The 18,938-nt window shown below is 41.1% G+C and overlaps 1 protein-coding gene across 3 annotated transcripts in view; it reads left to right on the top strand.

Annotated features, from left to right (window-relative positions):
• The first annotated feature begins 34 nt into the window (after positions 1-34).
• The window catches only part of tmod1 (tropomodulin 1), a 37,991-nt gene continuing 19,087 nt past the window's right edge, over positions 35-18,938 (top strand). For all 3 annotated transcript variants that reach the window (XR_003928513.1, XM_030056833.1, XM_030056820.1), the window contains exons 1-5: positions 35-691; positions 6,933-7,011; positions 7,236-7,295; positions 8,160-8,296; positions 16,529-16,685. Coding sequence is in view for 2 of the 3 variants with exons in the window: in XM_030056833.1 (XP_029912693.1) it covers positions 8,174-8,296; positions 16,529-16,685 (280 nt within the window). In the remaining variant the exon portion in view is untranslated. The remainder of the gene's footprint in view (positions 692-6,932; positions 7,012-7,235; positions 7,296-8,159; positions 8,297-16,528; positions 16,686-18,938) is intronic.

Raw genomic sequence — 18,938 nt, 5'->3', positions numbered from 1 at the left:
GGCTGCCATAGTTCTATTATCGGACACTACAGCTGTGATGCCTGCAGTTGTATTTGTCATTGTCCTGTTTTTGCCGCAGCCATTTGGAGGAAAAAGGCGAATCCCTGCTACTTTGTTGATACAGATACATAAAAGGAAATCAGCATCTACCGCGACTATAAATTGAGTTAACTTAAACTACTCCGAAATATTCCTATGTGGTAATATTTAAATACTGTAGACAATCGGCTTATGAGCGTCAACTTCCTGCAGAAAACGACAGAAAAACAGCGGGAGCCTCTTGTCTCTCTGTCCGATAACAGATGCGGCTACATTTCATGACATCACCGGAGTGACAGAGCAGCCGTGTGGGGGGCGGAGGGAGGAGGAGGATCTCTCTCCCTCTCTCTCTCTCTCCAAAAGTTTATTTTGCCCTTTGCGGGAGAGGAGATCAGCCTCCGCAAACCACAGAGAGTCGACTTGAGACAGGGAAAACTTGCCGGGACGCTCACATCGGCTCCTTCCAGGATTATCCGCGGGTCATGGACCGTTTCGTTCAGTGAAGTTTGGCGGATTCCGCGTTTTTCTGTGCCTGCACCAAAGCGGACCGGGCAGTGCGTCTCCAGGCGGCTCTGAAGGAAACCATATCTGGTCAAAGTATTCGTTGCTGTCACCCAGCGGGACTGTCCGGCTATAAATAGCGCTGGAGGAGGTACGGAAACTAAATGCAAAATTATACCGCAGGCAATAAAACAGACAAATTAGACATGATATCGCTTCTGAGTTAAAGTAACTAAAGGGATAACACATTTGGGCTGTCTTAAAAAACATCACATGCAAAAAAAAAAAAAAAGTTTCCAAACCAGGGTCCGGGGACCTGCATGGGGTCTGAAGGGGAGGATATATCCAGAGGGTGTCCAGGAAAAAATAAGGGTTAGTTCAGTTTCACTAATCTTTTTATTCTCCCTATGAGAAAGTGTACTAAAGTGGGGTTTTCTCAGTGATGTAGCATATAACTACATGAGAAAACTAATTTCAGATGGGACTCCTGTAGTGTGATATGGTCTGATCATATGAGGGTCCACAGTCTACTATTGAAAAAAAAAACGTGGAAACCCCTTATTAGAGCCAGTGACTTTGAAGGTAGGATCCTTGATGGGCTCTGTGCCTCCCCATCAGAGCTACAAACTGTTTAATGCTGCTATAAATCAGTTTGGTAGTAATTATCCCAGTTGGATAATGTATAATAATGACTGTCTCAAGCCTTTAATGGCTCGCCTCACTTGTCACCCTTTGTACAGACACACACTGCCTCTACAGTCTTAGTATAATAAAAATGTAGGGGTCATGGATGTGACAAAGATAGCAAAGCAATTGGTCTATGAACACAGTTCAACACATGCAAAAGTCGCAGCTGACAGTTTAACTCAGGGGTTTGAGGGAAGTTGTTAAATATAAAATATAGGCCAACATTATTATCACCTTGCATAAGGATTTCAGTCAACAAGTGCTGTGAGATGCAACAGTTGTCCGTTGGTTGTCATTTGCTCCATGACCTACATACATCAGCCGAGATCTGCTTCAGTAGCCTTATTACTCAGTAGAGAGTCTTTATGTGTTTACTTTTCATTTATTTCCCATTTTCTCAAACAATCCAGCGTGGTCTGTTGTAGGCGTGAGCTAAAAGGGTTTTTGGTCATCTGGCTCCTGTCATCTTTAAGCATTTTGTAGAAATACTGTAGGTGTAGCTCTCTGGCATCCCGATTCAAGCACCAGCTCACTTTGTTTTGTTTTCTAAAATGCACACTTACAGTGAGATTGATACATCCAGTCCAAATCCCTGCTAAGGTCCAATTTCAGGAAGATAGCCTGTGAATTGACATGTGTGTGAAAAAACAACGCAGCATGTTGACCTCTGCAGAATGCACAAATGGCCTGACCCCGGGCCTGAGGCTGCAAGTGAACTGTTGGGCCCCTCATTATCCAGCTCGTGATATATGACTCCTTACCGGCCAACAAATTTGGGTCTGAGACTCACCAGGGGTCCTTGATTGGCTCCTGCTCCCAGCTAAATAAACAACAGCTTTGCTTCGAGCTATTTGATAAATAACAGAACAATAAAACGGGCAAGAATGACTATTTTGATGTGTGTTTGGTGACAACAGGAGCTCTCTTGCTGCATGGCGCTGATCTGTTCTATTTTAGTAAGTGCATTGTTCCAGCACTAAACTCAAAGCCACCAAGTGAACGGACACCCTAATTACATGTAGGCAAGACACACACCATGTAATGTCTGTCTTTTCTTATCTATATCTCTGTCACATGAGTCGCTTTCTGTTTAGGTCACAGACAGCAGGCCAGTTGCCTCTCAGCTGTTTGCCACTGGGCCTTTTCAGACATCCCTCCAAAAATAAGCTATGGTAGTCCTGTAAAAAATTACATTCGTATGATTACCACTGTAGTTGTCACAAAGAAAGAAAAAAATACTAGTAAGTGTGCTTAATTTGGTATAGAAAGCTACCGTATGTTTGTGACCTGCAAAGACTTCAAGGGACTAATATAGGAATAATGTGGAGATTTGTTTGTTCCCCATAAATAGACTAAAGATTCCCATTTAACCCACAGTCCATCTACTGGCCCAGCTTCACAACAGTGTCAAAAAGTGTTTGCAAATAATTCTCGACATGTGTTTTCACCTTTGTGTCCATGTTTAGCACATCAGGGCAGTTAAGGTTGCATCAGGATAAATTGCCTGTCGCAGCCTCCACTCTGAAAAACATCATTGTGATCAAGAGTGTGTCTCATTGAACGTCATGAGTGATAAACTGTATCAGTCCAGTGTGCCAAATAAGATCAAACAAACTTTGAATTCTTTTGAGGAAACTAGTTTTACTGTTGTTTTTGTTCTCCCTCCCTCGAGAGTCTATACACCAGAAGCTGGGAGCATTAAAGCTGACATGCCGCTGACCTATGGTTGCTATATATGTGTTTTTAAAATTAATGCCAGGAGTAATAAAACACTGGCGAAAGCATTTGCACGTCTTTATGGTAAACTGTCATGATACATGTCAGACTCCCATGTTTGGAGAGCAGCCCGGCTCTCAGGTGTACATCAGCTGGAGATTAGCTCAGACATGCTGTGCGTTTATGACGAGCTCAGAGAGCATCTAATATTTACATTCACCAAGCTTTCTCCAAGATGTCTTCAGTTAAATCATCCTCCTGCACACTGCACGCTCTCTTTTCGGTGAGCTTCACATTTTTCACGTCTGTGTAAATCTGAAGACACTTAACAGGAAGTGCTCGAGAGCGTAAAGTCCCCGCGCTGTCGTCTCACCACCTGCCCTGTTTACAGAGTGATGTATTGGACTGAAGAGTTTTTTAGGTGCTGTGGTAGTGTGTGACTGCTAAACAGCTTCACAGAGATTTATATGAATTTGGAGCTGGAAAAAAAAAAAAGATGTGTTTGTGTTTGTAATATTTCTGGACTTTGAGTAATGGCAGCAAAACACTTCTCACAGGTCCTCTAAGGTAAATTTATCAAGGCAAACAAAGAGATTTGAATAATCCAGATACTCTCCAATACAGCGCTGACTTTAACATCAAAGCATTCTCTATTGTTCTCAAAGAGTCACTTAATTATTAAGTCTAGGGCCACAACTAATGATTTTTTTTTTCATTGTCTGTTGATTATGATTCATTATTTTGGTTATACATTAATAATTCAATCTAAAAAAAATAATGACACATGCTCGTGCTCAGGTGGCAGGGTCCAAAGTGATATCCTCTCTTTAGTCTGAGCATCACCTGAAAAACCCAAAGTATCAGTTTTGTAGTTTTCTGAACAGAGAGAAGTCTCAACATCTTAGTGACATTGCAATCAGCAAGGGTTCAAAATTTTGACTCAGTGAATGACAAACATGATTATTTAATCATTTACCGAAATTACAAATGATTAATAATCTGTCAGCCAACATCGATCAATCAGCTGCTCATTTAAGATCAACTAAAACAGACGTATTTTCTTTATTTGGACTCATAATTGGTTAAGAATGCTCTAAAGGCTTTTTTTTTTTTTTTTTTTTTCATTTGATAATCGTTCAAAAAGTTACTGTGCATGTCTTAGAATAAGTTCAGGCTGATCAAAGACTTTTGACAGTGTCAAGGTTTTGTGTACGTCTGCCTTGATTAGTGATCCTATATCGGGGTTGCTATACTTAGAAACTAGAGGAATGTGTCGGTGACCTTAACAGGTTACGCTCTGCCTCGCGACCTGCACCGCATGTCATCCCGTCTCCATAAGCGCTCAGTGTTTTCTAATGGAGCAAAAAAAACACCAGAAACTTAAACGCAGTAAATCCAGAGCCGGGCCTGTTTGGTTTCACTAGGTCAGTGCAGCCTCTTCCAGGGGTCCTCCAGCGTTATTTGGAGTTCAGCCCAGTTCTTCAGCTTTGCCTCTGGAAACTTGTGTTGTTTTCATGCTGCTAAGAGAAAGCAGAACAAAGGAGGGATTTAGCTTGAGCTCGTGTTTTAGGAGGAGGTAGCAGATCCATGTACTTACTGTAGGAGCAGTAGAAAAGTCTTTATGCTTTTAATGCAAAACAATAGTACAAAGCACTTTGTGTTTGGTTAGTTTTTCAGAGTTGTCCAGCTTTTTCAACCTGGGAGTCAAATTTTGGTTCAGAGAAACACAGGTTATTATTAGTCATATCGTGTGGCTCCAACAGCGATGGACTGCAACGCATTTCAGGCCCTGACCCGTAGTTTTAAGAAAAATCTGGCTTAATGGCAAGTATGCCGAGCGTTGGGTGCTGTGACCCACAAATGTTCCACTCCACCTCATCCATCATCACCCATCTGGTCCCACAGCCAAGATCCCATCCAGCCATGTAGAGAGAGCAAGAGCGAGGAAAACAGATCCACACTCCGTCACCTCGCAGCGGGCTTAAGAAAAGGCATTTCTGGACAAGATGTTTGCTTTATTTAGAGTTGATTTTTATGCTTTCTGTAGACACTATCGAGAAGAAAAATAGCACTGCGCTGCACTGGCTGCAGATAGCTAAGAAACAGAAGAAACTGGAGAAACAACAAGTGAACAAGTGAAACCTGCCCTCCTGCTACATGCATGTCAACTGTATCCTGGCAAATAAAAAACTCTTGGCATTAACAAGGCAGCTGTTTCGAAAACTCAGGGTGGGAAATCAGAGACTGGATAACCCATCACTACCTCAATGAGCAAGAAACGGCGAGCAGTATATATCTATATTTTTCTTTTCTTTTCTTTTTTTTTTTTGCATAGGATGGTGAAATCACAACCTAACTGACTTACATTCATTCTGTCTTTCCCTTATCTTAGCCACGAGGAACTTATATCTAAGCCTAAATTTACCCATTAAGCCAAAATGACCACTCAAAATGTAAAAAAAAAAAAAAAAAAAAGACTTTTCCATCCTTGGAAAACACATCTGACAAACTTCACAGACCCATGGCGTCCCATCAGTCATGTGTACTACAACTAATAGAGGTAATAGAAGAGTTTGTGTTACATATTATGGTGAAAACAGACAGGAGTTAAAATGTGACAGTGTAGTAAAAGCCTTAAGCCTTAATGGGGGCCACTTTTACCATGTTTCCATTAAATGGTACTGGTCCTGCCCGACCTTACTGCAGAGAGAGAAGCTTTACTTTTCTACATTTTGTCTTACATGGATAGATTATCAGCTACAGCATAAATTTCACAAGTGTCACTTTGGCGTTTCCTGGTTGTACACAGACAGCGTCCGCCTTGACAACAGCAGCACGTCTTTGATTGGTGTGCAGTGCATGTGTCCCACTCAATGTCTATGAGTGAGTGAGTCAGTGACCATAATTTAAAAACGAGAACCTCAGATGGACTTATCAACTTCGTTTGCGATCTCAGGAACAACCACAACTCCTTGAATTTAGCAGAGCACCTCGCTAAGCTGTTAGCTGGTGAAAACTGGCCATGTGTTTAAAGTGCCAACCGTCAGCCCTCTCAGCTTTTGAGATGCATTCATTTCTAATCTGTTTTTTGGAACCTGTGAAATGATAGGTGTACTTTGCATCACGTGAGAAGGCCAATAGCTCATGACTACAACTTAGCCAACATTAAGGTTACTGTCACTCCTCTCAGCAAGACTGGCTTTGCTAACATTCCTTCCCGAACAAAGCAGCTCTCACTGAAGAAATCCAATAAACAACATACTTTTTGTAAAAAGAGCTATTTCTTGGTTTTATCAAACAATTTGAATTGTAGAGACGTTTGAAAAAAAATTGAAAAACAGCACTGGAATGTAGTTGCAGCATGAACAGAAACACACAGGTCGTGGTTGCACTTTTGTCATCTGATCATACCAGGATGCATTAACTTTCAAGTCTTTTCACTCTGAGATCAGATCTTATCAATATGTCTAGTGGAATATATCCATATGGGAATATATTCGATCTGATTAGGCAGGTTTAGTGTCAAGTTTGGAAACACATTTGAGTTCCAATCTGGCAAATCCGATCACAAAAGTCACATTGAAAGTGTAACCACGGCCTGACAGTCCACTGGGCTGCCACCACACGTTTCAGCCATGGCAGGATCTACTGAAAACCCTGCAGTCTCTTTGCAACCTGACAAAAATGAAGAAACAAAAGGATCATTCCAAAAAAAAAAAAAAAAAGAATTAACTTGTCTGCTCCTGTCCAGAAAAAAAGAACAGTCTTAACATGAACATCTCAACATTTTGCACTGAGAAGAAAAGAGACATGTAATAAATCAGCCTCTTTGCTTTTTGTTTAGAAAGGGCGCGAGGCAAGGGGGAAAAAGGAAGTAAAGGGAAAACAAGCAAAGGGAAGATGTTTCATTTCCCGCGCCATACTGCATCTATTGCCTTCCAATCTAGAAGGCCATTAATCTCTCTTCACTGCGCTTCTCCCTCCTCCAGGTCTCTGTTTTTCCCAGGGGCTCTCCAGGCACTTGGCTGCCTTCGCTGTTATTTTACTCGTGAGCTGGGGGTCACTGAGGTGAGCACAGTCATGTCGACTGCAGGGGGAAATATACTGCCGCACTCTGCTACTACCTGCCTAAAGATGGTTTTAAGGGTTAGCAGTGTGATTTTAGCGGGCTTGACTTTTGGCATTCGCTTTACGTTTGCATCAATCCATCAAAAACACGTAATTGTTCCAACATTAAATCAATTTCTCTTTCCTTTGTTTTCATCCACGTGCGTCTCTGTTATTCCCCACAGGGTTCTTCCAGGCGCTTTGTCACCGTCATCGCCGCTTTCTTGTTAGGAGGGGTTACTGAGGTGAGTATCCACATTGCAGAACCCGTCGCAAGCCTTTCAAATCCCTCTGTGTGTGTTTGTACAGTATAAACTGACCTCAGCACCACAGAACCAACTGAGTACAATCACTGAATCATCGCAAACATGGAAGAACAAGAAACAACGGGGGCATGACTGAATGACAAAATTACTTTTTAATTTCTTAATCTAAATCACACTCAAGCAAATTGTAATCCAACGACATAAACAAAATACAAGGCACATTGTTAAAGCCATTTCTGATTCATAATTATGTGGAACTATTAGGGGTGTGAAACTGAATTGCAAAAAAACAAACCATTTTATACACAATCCACTCTACAAAGTGCAGTTTTACAAACACACACTCAGCTGATGAATTAATGAGTATACTGAATGTAATTTTAAGTTTGTTTTAAATAGTCTAAGTAGACGTTTGCCTTTGAAAGAATATTTGTTGATTTCATGTTGTCACCCCAAAACCTCTGAATGACTAAAAAGCTATTTTTGCATGTAAGACAAAATACAGAAAACACTAGAAATGATAGTGGATTTTTCCCCTCCATAATGTACCAAAAAACTGAACCGAAACCAAAATCGTGGCCTAAAACAACACAACACCACTTCTGTATAAAGTCCAAAATGTCAATTATCCACTGGGGGTGAAGATCATAATCTTAGGCTCATTGGTCTGTATCAGTGAGCTTAGTTTCCAATCTCTAAAGGTGTTAATGTTTCAGCCAAGGACTTTAAGTTTTAAGTTTTAATTCAATTTTGTGTTTTCAGATGTTTTGTAAGTATAAATTTTAGCTTTTTTTTTTTTTTTTGATGGTGAAGATCTCATGTATAATTCACTGGCGTTTGCAGGTGAGTTGTCCATCATGTCGAAGTTGAGGAAGGAGATGGAGAAGTACAGGGACATAGACGAGGACGAGCTGCTGAAGAAACTGACAGAAGAGGAGCTTCAGCGATTAGAGGACGAACTGGATGAGCTGGACCCTGATGTGAGTTTATCCTCTATCGTTCAGTAGGCGGAGTGTGTTTGGAGAGACTCTCATTTTACTGGTGCTTTCAGAGTCTTGGTGTCGTAAATGGGACCATGACCATATTATTTTGTATGTGCTACAGAGTTAGAAAACAAAGAAGATCCAGAGTTAAGTCGCATATTGAAACCACTTGAGAGGGCGGACAGGGAAGTAGGTCAAAGAGGGGGTTTAAAGTCTGGAAGATTTAAATGCCCTTGAATGCACTCAGGAGTAAACAGCTGTAATGTAAATAATGGTTTTCACAGTATTAGAGGTGGGAGCTGAGAGTTAGGCCATGTCCTCATTAAGCCGGGTCAATCCAAAAAACACGGGTGCACCCCTCCATCCACAAGCATTTTCACACCATTTCAAACCTTTTTCCAAAAGTCCCATCATCCACGCCTGTCGTTCATCTACACAACCTGCAGAAGCATTTGCTATAGCTCACGTGACCATCTTACATCACTGTTTTCAGAAAGCTTTGTTTTTCCCATCCACATGAGGAGGCCAGGCCGCTGTCTTCAGATTTACAGACTTTACAGCCCATTTTTGAAAAGCTCCGTGTTATTGGCGCGGAAAATGCCGGCTTAGTGTGAATGGAAAGCTAAGATGGAGGGGAAAAAAAAGATGCTTTTTCAGTTTTTTAGTGGACACGACCTTACAGCAGCATTGCATTGTGTGTCTGTCGAAATAATAGAAATGAGACCTCCTTATATTTTCTGTTGCGTATTGAAATAAAATGACTGAGGTGAAAAAAAAAACAGCTGGATGAGATGGATGGAAATAGCCAGGAATGATCGGCACACACAATCTAGTTCCTATAGATTCTTGTTTGTCTTGGAAAGCGAAATTCAGCCAACAGAGTCCGGGAAAATATTCCACTTTCGACATGACTGATTTTATAATAGTGCTAAACTTTGCTGCTATTACGCCGCTCTGCTCCCCATCATTTATTTCTGCGTTTGATGTATCGAGCTCGCTTTTTTGTCAGCCCAGGTGGTGCATCATGTCGTTAGTAAATGCGTCGCAGCGGCATCAGTTATACTAGTGTTTACCCTGTGTTGCTCTTTTATTATGTGTTTATCTCCGCATCTGACGCATCCAGAGCCAGTTTAGTAACTCCAGTGATACATCATGGGTGGAGGCGGCGACAGCAGCTGTAATAACTTTCTGATGAATGTCTAACTGCTTATAAAGAGACTGGATGCCCCCCAATGCCAAGAGAATGACTGAAAGGCTATAACAAGCAGGACTCGGAGTGTGTGTGTGTGCCTGGTCTGTTTTTGGCTTCTTTCAGGGACACAAACCAGACTGTAGACTAGTTAATTCGGGACGGTTTGTCCAACTGGAGACGTGTCCCCAATTTGGAAAAAGCTGATTTTTTGGTGTGGGGTTGTGGTTAAAGTTAGGGTAAGGTTAAGTCTCCAGGAAATGAATGTAATGTCCCCCAAAGTGACCCAAGTAAACATGTGTTGCGTGTGTGTGTGTGTGCTCCTAATGCCAGGGCTTAGCTGGTCGGAAGGATTGTATGACGTACGCAGAACAGTAGAGACAGTGAGTGTGTGTGCGCGCCTGCCTTGTGTTTGCCTGTTTGCGTGTAACCTATTACACAACAGTCAAGTGCCCGTTTGCGCTGAGAGACGCACCGTAACCTTCCCAGCAGGGCCGCACACACCAGTTCCAGTAAGCCATTAGAGGTCCTCGTCACGTCAGGGCAGAGGAACGACGTGTCCCCAAACCCCAGTCTGCCTCCAAATAGACATTTCTTTCCTATCTTGGTCCATCTGGAGAAACATCACCGAGAACATCTGCTGTTTTCATCACACTCATACACACACAGTCACACCGGCTTATTGTCCTCGGTCTGGCCTGTTATGGAAAAAAAAAAAAAAAAAAAAAGTACTGGATTTTGGCACTGGGGTTTGGTGTTTTGAATATAAACCTGATTGGCCCACCACAGCGCCACCACCAGGCCAACAGGGCCCCTGAGCTTCACTCTCAATATCTCAGACACTGAAGGGTCAAATTTGATGGACCTTTGAGGAATGATGTTTTTATTTTACCATTGATATACACAAATGAATGGGTCCAGCACAGCGCCATCAACAGGCCAAAAAGCCTCCAAGCTGACAGCAGCGACGTCTCAGGCACTAATGGCCCAATGTTGATGATGTGGCTTTACCTTGACCTTGACCTTTACCTGGCTTTTACAAAATGAAACTGATCACTGAGCCACCCACGAGCCAGCAGGGCGATAACTATGGAGGACTAAAAGGGACAGAATGAAATAAATAAATACATCTTTAAATAAATACTTAAAAGTGTCATTAATTAATTAAAATGGGAATTAAATAAATAAATGTGTCATTAAATAAATAAATATGTCATTAAATAAATAAATGTTTCATTAAATAAATAAATGTTTCATTAAATAAATAAATGTGTCATTAAATGTGTCATTAATTCATTAAAATACCAGTTCATTTAATGTAAAAACATATATATAATTATTTCATTATTTATTTAATTATTTCATGGACCGGTGTTGCAGTGCTTCATGAATTAATTTTATCTGTCAAACTCACCCATCAAAGTCAGTGGGCGGGACTAACGTGAATCTAGCCCAATCGATTGCTTAGGTCTGAAGCCTGGAAGTCTGCCGGAGCCGGAGGAGTTCTGCTGAGAGCCTCTCCAGTTAAAGTTACTGCTTCTCTGAGTAGTTCTGGGCAACTTCTCCACATTTTGTGGCTGCACCTATCTAGCACGCATCGCGCACCGCAGTAACATTTGCTCCTGCAAATCCCCCATTTGCTTGAACCGAGTAAAGGTTGCGCCACCAAGTGTGTCAGAATATCAAATCAAATCAAATCAAATCAAGCTTTATTGTCATTAAGCTACACATACAGCAGTAGTGCACACAAAATGAGATAGAGTTTCACTTAGGATCCCCGACTGATGGTAAAGTCAGCAGTTTAAAAGTCTAACAGCTTTCTGGAGGAAGCTGTTGCTCATTCTAGCGGTTTTGCTTTTCACCGTTTGCCTGATGGAAGCAGCTCAAAGTATTTGTGGAGCGGGTGAGAGGGGTCTCTGACAGTGTTCAGTGCTCTACTCCTGCAGGGATGGGATGTTTCCATGGAGCCATGTCTCCGCAAAAGCAAGCACACAGCAGTCTCTCTCCTGCGGGTGTCTCTTAGCAAGCGTAGCTCGTCCAGCTTGTTGTCGAGGGAGCGAACATTAGAGAGCAAGAGCCACGGTCCTGCTGGTCTGGAGGGGTTAGCCTCTAGCCTGTAGCCTCTAGCCTGTAGCCTTTAGCCTGTAGCCTGTAGCCTGTAGCCTTTAGCCTGTAGCCTGTAGCCTCTAGCCTGTAGCCTGTAGCCTTTAGCCTTTAGCCTTTAGCCTGTAGCCTTTAGCCTGTAGCCTTTAGCCTGTAGCCTGTAGCCTGTAGCCTGTAGCCTAGCGTGGATCCCGGCTCTCTTCCCCCTCATTTGTTTACGTTTGCACCGCTTGCGCTCCCTCCTCTCCCTGGTGACAGCCGGTGTAGACGCAGGTAAAATCCCGTGCTGGCGTAGTGTGTCCACATCAAAGCAGAGAGCCTCAGTTCTTGCAGCGTGCTTTACCTGATGTTTAGTAAAGTCTCTCGGCTGTAGGTTATGCAACCTGAGCGTCTGGGTTAAGCAAAACAGTTAAAAACTTTCACTCTAGAATATGTTTACTTGCTCTGCATCAATTGATTATCTGAAGTCGATCTGTCTTGGCTTGCTGTGCCGGGTAACCAATCAGGTGTTAGGATCCGCCCACTGACTTTGATGGGTGAGTTTGACAGATAAAATTAATTCATGAAGCACTGCAACACCGGTCCATGAAATAATTAAATAAATAATGAAATAATTATATATATGTTTTTACATTAAATGAACTGGTATTTTAATGAATTAATGACACATTTAATGACACATTTATTTATTTAATGAAACATTTATTTATTTAATGACATATTTATTTATTTAATGACACATTTATTTATTTAATTCCCATTTTAATTAATTAATGACACTTTTAAGTATTTATTTAAAGATGTATTTATTTATTTCATTCTGTCCCTTTTAGTCCTCCATAGATAACGTCCATGCTCACTATTTAATTAGTTCATTCCAGTGCAACAGTGGATACCATGGAAATATGCACGAATATATTTTTATTCTTCTAATTATTATTGCTAATTATCTTGCCGGTGTCCCATGGTCTTAAATGTGTCAGAGGTTTTTCCACCTTTTCTGGCGAACAAATTAGACTGCAACAGCAATAACTGGATTTTTTTCCCCTCTCTTGACGGTGCTGCAGTTTGAAGACTGAATATTGGCACAAAATCTAAGCTACAGTACATGCAACTTCATATGTATCAGAATACAAGTGTTTAAAATCACTGATCTTGTCACAACCTCAGTACAACAGGTGTACTGTACGACTGGTGGTCACTGAGTCGCTCGGCTTGAATGATGGCAAATGAGTGCCTTTGGGGTGCTTTTACTGCTCTTCATCATTTTTTCTCCAGCTATATCCTCCTGAGACCCAAGGTAAAAAAGTGTCTTTCAATTTAACTTTTTTTTGTGATTTCTTGTCTATTTAGAGTTAAAACAACAACTCACAATTTGGAATTTCACAAAAATATTTTTATTTTAGATTTTACAGTACGTCCACTGTAGTGGATTTTACTGTAAAAAAAAAACAGATAATTTTAAATTTAAATAAAAAAACAATCAAATAACCACAGATAATCAATTACAGACAATCAATGCCATTAACAAGAAAATATATAATTTTCATAAGTAAAAACCAATAGCTAAACAGTATGACTTCCTGTTTCGTTTTTCACGACGTGTGTGTTTTTCTGCGGCTGCCATTTTGGCTCAATAGAAAATGGGTGTTCCCCTCATCCCACCTTATCACATGAGGTATCATTGGAAAGGCCTGGATGTCCTCTGTACACCAGGACTGGATAGGGTAGCTCAAATGAATAAATGGATATAGACGATCAATTGATGTCCACTACACAGGACATAATTGAATAGGCTGGGTCTCAGGAGGATTTTTTTTTTTTTTTTTTTTTTTTTTTTTTACATTTTCAACCAATATGTCTACAAACAGCGTTTGCAGTATAACCCTGGAGCAGCTGTTTGGCGACACAATGATTCATTATGGGATTTATTATGGACATTTTATGCTACTTTTTGAGGGGCTGTGAAGAGATTACGCCTCAATTTGACTGAACTACTCCTTTAAGCCATAAATCTCTTGACTCTTGAGCACCATAAGTAATGATGAGAGGTGCGTCCACAGCTCACAGCAGCGTGTGATATGCCATAGGATTTGCTATAAATACTATGTGTCATGTACACTTACTGGTGACAACTGTTGGGAGGTACTATAGTGAAGAGGAGGCTGGTGAAGAGAGGATGAAGAGACAGAGAGAGGGAGAGAGAGAGAGAGAGAGAGAGAGAGAGAGAGAGAGAGAAAGCAATACACTCTTCAATCTGCCTCTTACTGTTAAAAATACCAGGAGATAAGAGGCCTACAGCTGATATGGTGCAGTGACACATGAGGCTTTGCAGTGTTGCTGTGATATACTCCTGGCTTTACTATAAATACTAATGTATGTGGCGTGAGCGTGTATGGAGCTACTACTGAGGGGGCGGAGAGAGAAACACAGTGGTGACACAGAAACAGCACAGGGAGTTAAACATCGTTATCCACATGAAGTTATTATTTACTTAAAAGTTTGTTTTGATATTTTGAACAGATATACAAGCACTGAGGATTTTTACAAAGTAGCCTGATTTATATTAATCTGTAGAAATAAGCCAATTTGCAGTTTTTGTCCTCAGGTGGGCCCTTGATAAAAATAAAAAAAACAAACAAAAAAAAAAAACAGGTATTTAAAAGACAAAGACAGACATTTAAAATAGCATTTTAAAAACAAGAGAATAAAAAAAACGGTGTACAACAAGATAAAAATGCTGAGTTTGATTGAGCTTCTAAGACAAATATCTCCATATGAGTGCAGGACTGGCTGGGGGTGTAAATCACAAGTTTGATCACAATAAAATATTATATTAATTACAGTATTTGCCGATATCACAAAGTCAGCTGTGATACAATTTTGATTTGATTCCGTTCACGGGCCTACAGCTGATATGAGATTACATCATCATGGCCATTAAATACAATCAGTTACATTACAATGTTGTGTTTCTGTTGTAGATGCTTGGCTAGGTTTCGTCATATTTCCCGAGTGTTTTATCTCGTTCTGGCATCGTTTGCAAACACCATGTGATCTTTCAGCTGAGCCGCCTTTTCTCTGAAATCCAAAATATTTCCACCGCGCTGATTTATTCCCGAGACGGGAGTAAATTCCCTTGTTGTCTTCTTCTTGGCTGCTGGCCGCGGCTGCCGTTACCTCCTTGGTGTTAACACCACGAGTCGGTTGGATGGAAATGTTGACACAGTGTATCTCTAAGATAACGATATGGATCGATATTTTTACTTAGTATCGATTTTACCGGATCATTGATCATTAGATCGATGCATCAATCCAGATCGATGGATTGTTACACCCATTTTTACAGAACATTTTTAATTTAGATTTGAAATGATGACTTTCTGTACTTTTAATGGGGATTTTCACTCCTATTAACCTATCATCTTGTGTATTGTCTTATTAGCAATTGACATTTTGCCCACTGTGGTGACGGTTTGGTTTGTGATTTACGATCATACCGATGAGGTCACTGATTTGAGAATATAAATTGGCAGAGAGAGAAAAAGACAGATTGAAGTGGAGAGAATAAGATGACAGGAGAGAGAAAAAGAGAGTGAAGGCAGATTGATGAGAAGGAGCGAGAGAGGCAAGGAGAGTGAGACAGATCGAGTCGTGAGGAGAGCGAGGCCTCGTTTCGAGTGCTGAGAGCAGAGATAAGATATGAAGCTATAAGTAGCGCTTGTAAACACTCGGTTTCGGTCTCTGCTTTAGGTTGAAAATAACTCTGAGCAGCTCCACAGGTCTGGGAAACTTCTTGCTACAGAGTTGGACTGCAGAAGTGATGGGGACTGTTTGGGGATTTACGTTAAACATAACACATCATTGCTTCAAAATGCATTAAAGATACAAAGCAGATATTTTACCATTTAAAGTATTTTTTTTTTTCCATGAATGAAGAGGAGGGGTTTATTTTCTCCCAGAGGCCCATGTAGGGTTTATATGGCTGCTATGGCGATTTAATTTCCACCTGGGGATTAATAAAGTTATCTATCTGTTTATCTGAAAACAGGAGGCTAAGGGTCATGAAGTTACCAGGTCAAAAAAAAGCAAAAATTGGAACAAATTGTAGTGAAAATCATCCCTCTAAACTTATCAAACCTCAGCGTAAGTTTAGATTGTCTTGCTAAAGTGTACGCAAACCTTGCAAATGTATACCAAACCTGTTACAGCTTTGAAATTAATTTAAAATTCAGGCTCATTTATCACATAAAGTCCATCCTTGTATCAAGACGATGAGTCAATAATTTTCAATGCGAAGAACGAAAATTGTAAATCCAATAAATTACTTTGCAAATCCGTTAAATCTGTCTAAACAAAGCCCAAAGCCAGCAGCGTCATCATATGATAATGTCTTGACTGCTATAGAGGAACTGTTTTTTTTGGGGGTTTTTTCTTAGTAGCTAGAGCTCTGTCACTTTTGAGAACTTCCCTCTGGGTCTGTAAAGACCATTATCAAAGGAAAAATCCACACTAAAACACTTTAAAACCATTAAAAAATGATATTTGTGATGTGCATTTTATTGTTTTGTGGTGTATTTTTCCTGTGCCAGTGGATTGCTGGACACACATGCAGCCACAGTGGAGATGAATAGCAGAAATTTCTCCATGAATTTGTTCATAAACCAGCCGGGCATGCAGCTGTATTTGTATGGCATCCACTTTTGATCGAAAGCAACAAGCACACCTGTTTTCAAGGGATTGTCTAAAGGCATTCTGGGAAATGTAGGAAGAGACTGAATGAAGTAAAAGCAGCATCTTGAAGTACAGTGGATGCACCAAAAACCAAATAACGACTTAATCCCAAACTGATTGTATTATATAACAGAGTAAGGGCATTCAATACCAGCCTCCAGAATCCATATGTTTAACCAGTGACGTTTCCCCTCTCGGTCCAGAATGAGTTGCTGCCGGCTGGGATGAGGCAGAAGGACCAGACCAAGAAGGCTCCGACAGGAACTTTCCAGAGAGACAATCTGCTGGCCCATCTGGAGAAACAGGCCAAGGAACATCCAGATAAAGAGGACCTGGTTCCCTTCACCGGGGAGAAGAGAGGTAGGCTGCAGTGTGTGTGTGTGTGTGTGTGTGTGTGTGAACAGAGACCAAAGCATTAAGCTGGCAGCACACTAGAGCTTGGTCATATTTCAATATTATATCAATATCATGAAATGTGACTAGATGTAGTCTCATAATATCATGACATGGCATAAGTGCTGTCTCCCCCCTGGTTTTAAAAGCTACATTACACTAAAATTATGTCTTTTTCTGAGATTATTAGATGGTTGTTGCTGTTCTACCGGCTTGCTCCCCATCTTCACATCACTAATAATCTTGGAGGTTTATGTAGAGACTGTCAATTCCTGTTGCATATTAATAATAGTATTATGACATGGTAATACCAGTCCTGCATCCTTAAAGAAGTATGGAGACTCACAAAAGTGTTCATGACCTAAGAAGAGTAAAAACACATAAGAAAAAAATATTGACTCAGGCTTTCATAATTCATGCATTGAAGGGTTAATGTATGGAATGATGATTATCTAAAAAAAACTATGATAGGATTCCATATTTCCATTGTTGATGGCAAAGAGCAGATGAGTAAAGCTATAGATTCCTCTCTCCCCCACGTGAAGCATCACAGGCTCTCAGCCAAATCTGATAAATCAAACTTTTACAAAGCCAAGAAGCTGCACGGCCTCTTGTTGTTGAGCGCATACTTCTATTCTGGCAAAACTGGAGCAAGTCTTTTCATCTGCTTTTATCATATCAAAACTAAACTAATGAAGGAAAGTTGTTCCTGCATACTGTATCTGGGTAATGTCTTCAGACTCAGAGCCAATCAGATCGCTGCCTGTGGATCCAGAAAGCCTCAAACGCTTTTCAATGAGCAACTCTCCAGAGCTCTCATGTGTAAACAACTTATGAAAGCACCATCCCTGCAATATCATCTCAGCATCCATATCAAGGTGTTCAGCCAAAGATATTGTGGTATTTGATTTTGTCCATATCCCTCAGCTTAACAATATACTAGAAACTTTGGCTTTGGCAGCATATCAATATTATATCGAAATCCTGATATGAAACCAGATATCATCTGGGATTTTGGATATCTTAATATGATGATACAGCATATTATAAGTGTTGTCCTTTACTGTTTTCAAAGGCTGCGTTACAGTAAAGGGATGCAATTTTCTGAACTTACCTGACTGATGTAGCCATTCTATTATTTCCCATTGCAGGCATTACTTATGATTATTTATCAAAGATCTCACTGTGTAAATATTTTGTGAAATGACCAGTTGTCATCCCCACAATATCATCCCTGCTAGACACACACTTGATCTTGTGTGAAATCAAAGTGCTATCAAACGGCTGTTGGATAAAGTCCTGCGGGTGAATGCAGGACCCACATTTTGAAATCCTGCAGCCACAGTCTTCTAGTGCTGACCAAGGTTCAGCGCCTTTGCTCGGAGGCACCTCAGTAGTATTTAGGGTGCTGGTTCAGTTCCTGAGTCCATGTTTTAGCAGCCAGTTCGGGGATCTGAACCACACAAGCCGCCAGTCACATGCCAGTGTGGCTAACCAAGTGTGTGTGTGGCCGTCCTTCCACCGTCTGCAGGGTGATGACAGAATGAAGAGCAGCAGGTCAAAATATGTCTGGCTGAAACTCTAGGAGCAGGCTACCCACACACACACACACGTGTCCATGTGCCCTCCAAGTCCCTGTGTCCTTCCAGTCAGTCAGACATAGTGACGACAGGGCGAGGTCCAGCATGACGTGATGCGAGGCGATACCGCCGCCGGTCCCGCCTCAGCTGCTGGGTAACAGATCCAATGTGGACGGCGGGCCGCAGAGCGAGGCCAGAGAGCTGTGTGACACCTCACCTCAGATCAACGTTTGCATTTACGACATGCTTGAGGTCATACATTACAGAGCTTAACAGCGTTCACTGGCTTGGTAATTCACACTGATGCTCTTTCACTGGGCGGTTTTAAAGGTTGAAGATCATGACTGGGGTATCGCTTTGTATCGTCGAAACAAAGCTTTGCATGGCTCACATCAGCGGTGAGGCTCCATTTCCAACTCATCGCCAAGGGTCAGCATTACTTTTTGAAAACTTGCACAAAGAACATGTACGATAATATCTGGTTTACTGTAGTTTTATGCACTTCATCATGGCCAGCTTTCAAATAGTAAGATATTCTACAAAACTATTTCCTCCGCTTTTCATTTTTTATTTCTTTCACAATGGAGTGAAAACAGGATCGTGGATTTCACGTATTATAAATTCAACTTATTGGTGCGTT

The sequence above is a fragment of the Myripristis murdjan genome, chromosome 1 (assembly GCF_902150065.1).
Source record: "Myripristis murdjan chromosome 1, fMyrMur1.1, whole genome shotgun sequence".
NCBI lineage: Eukaryota > Metazoa > Chordata > Actinopteri > Holocentriformes > Holocentridae > Myripristis > Myripristis murdjan.
Note: the sequence above shows the minus strand (reverse complement) of the source record. Positions and strands in the feature narration are given on the sequence as shown.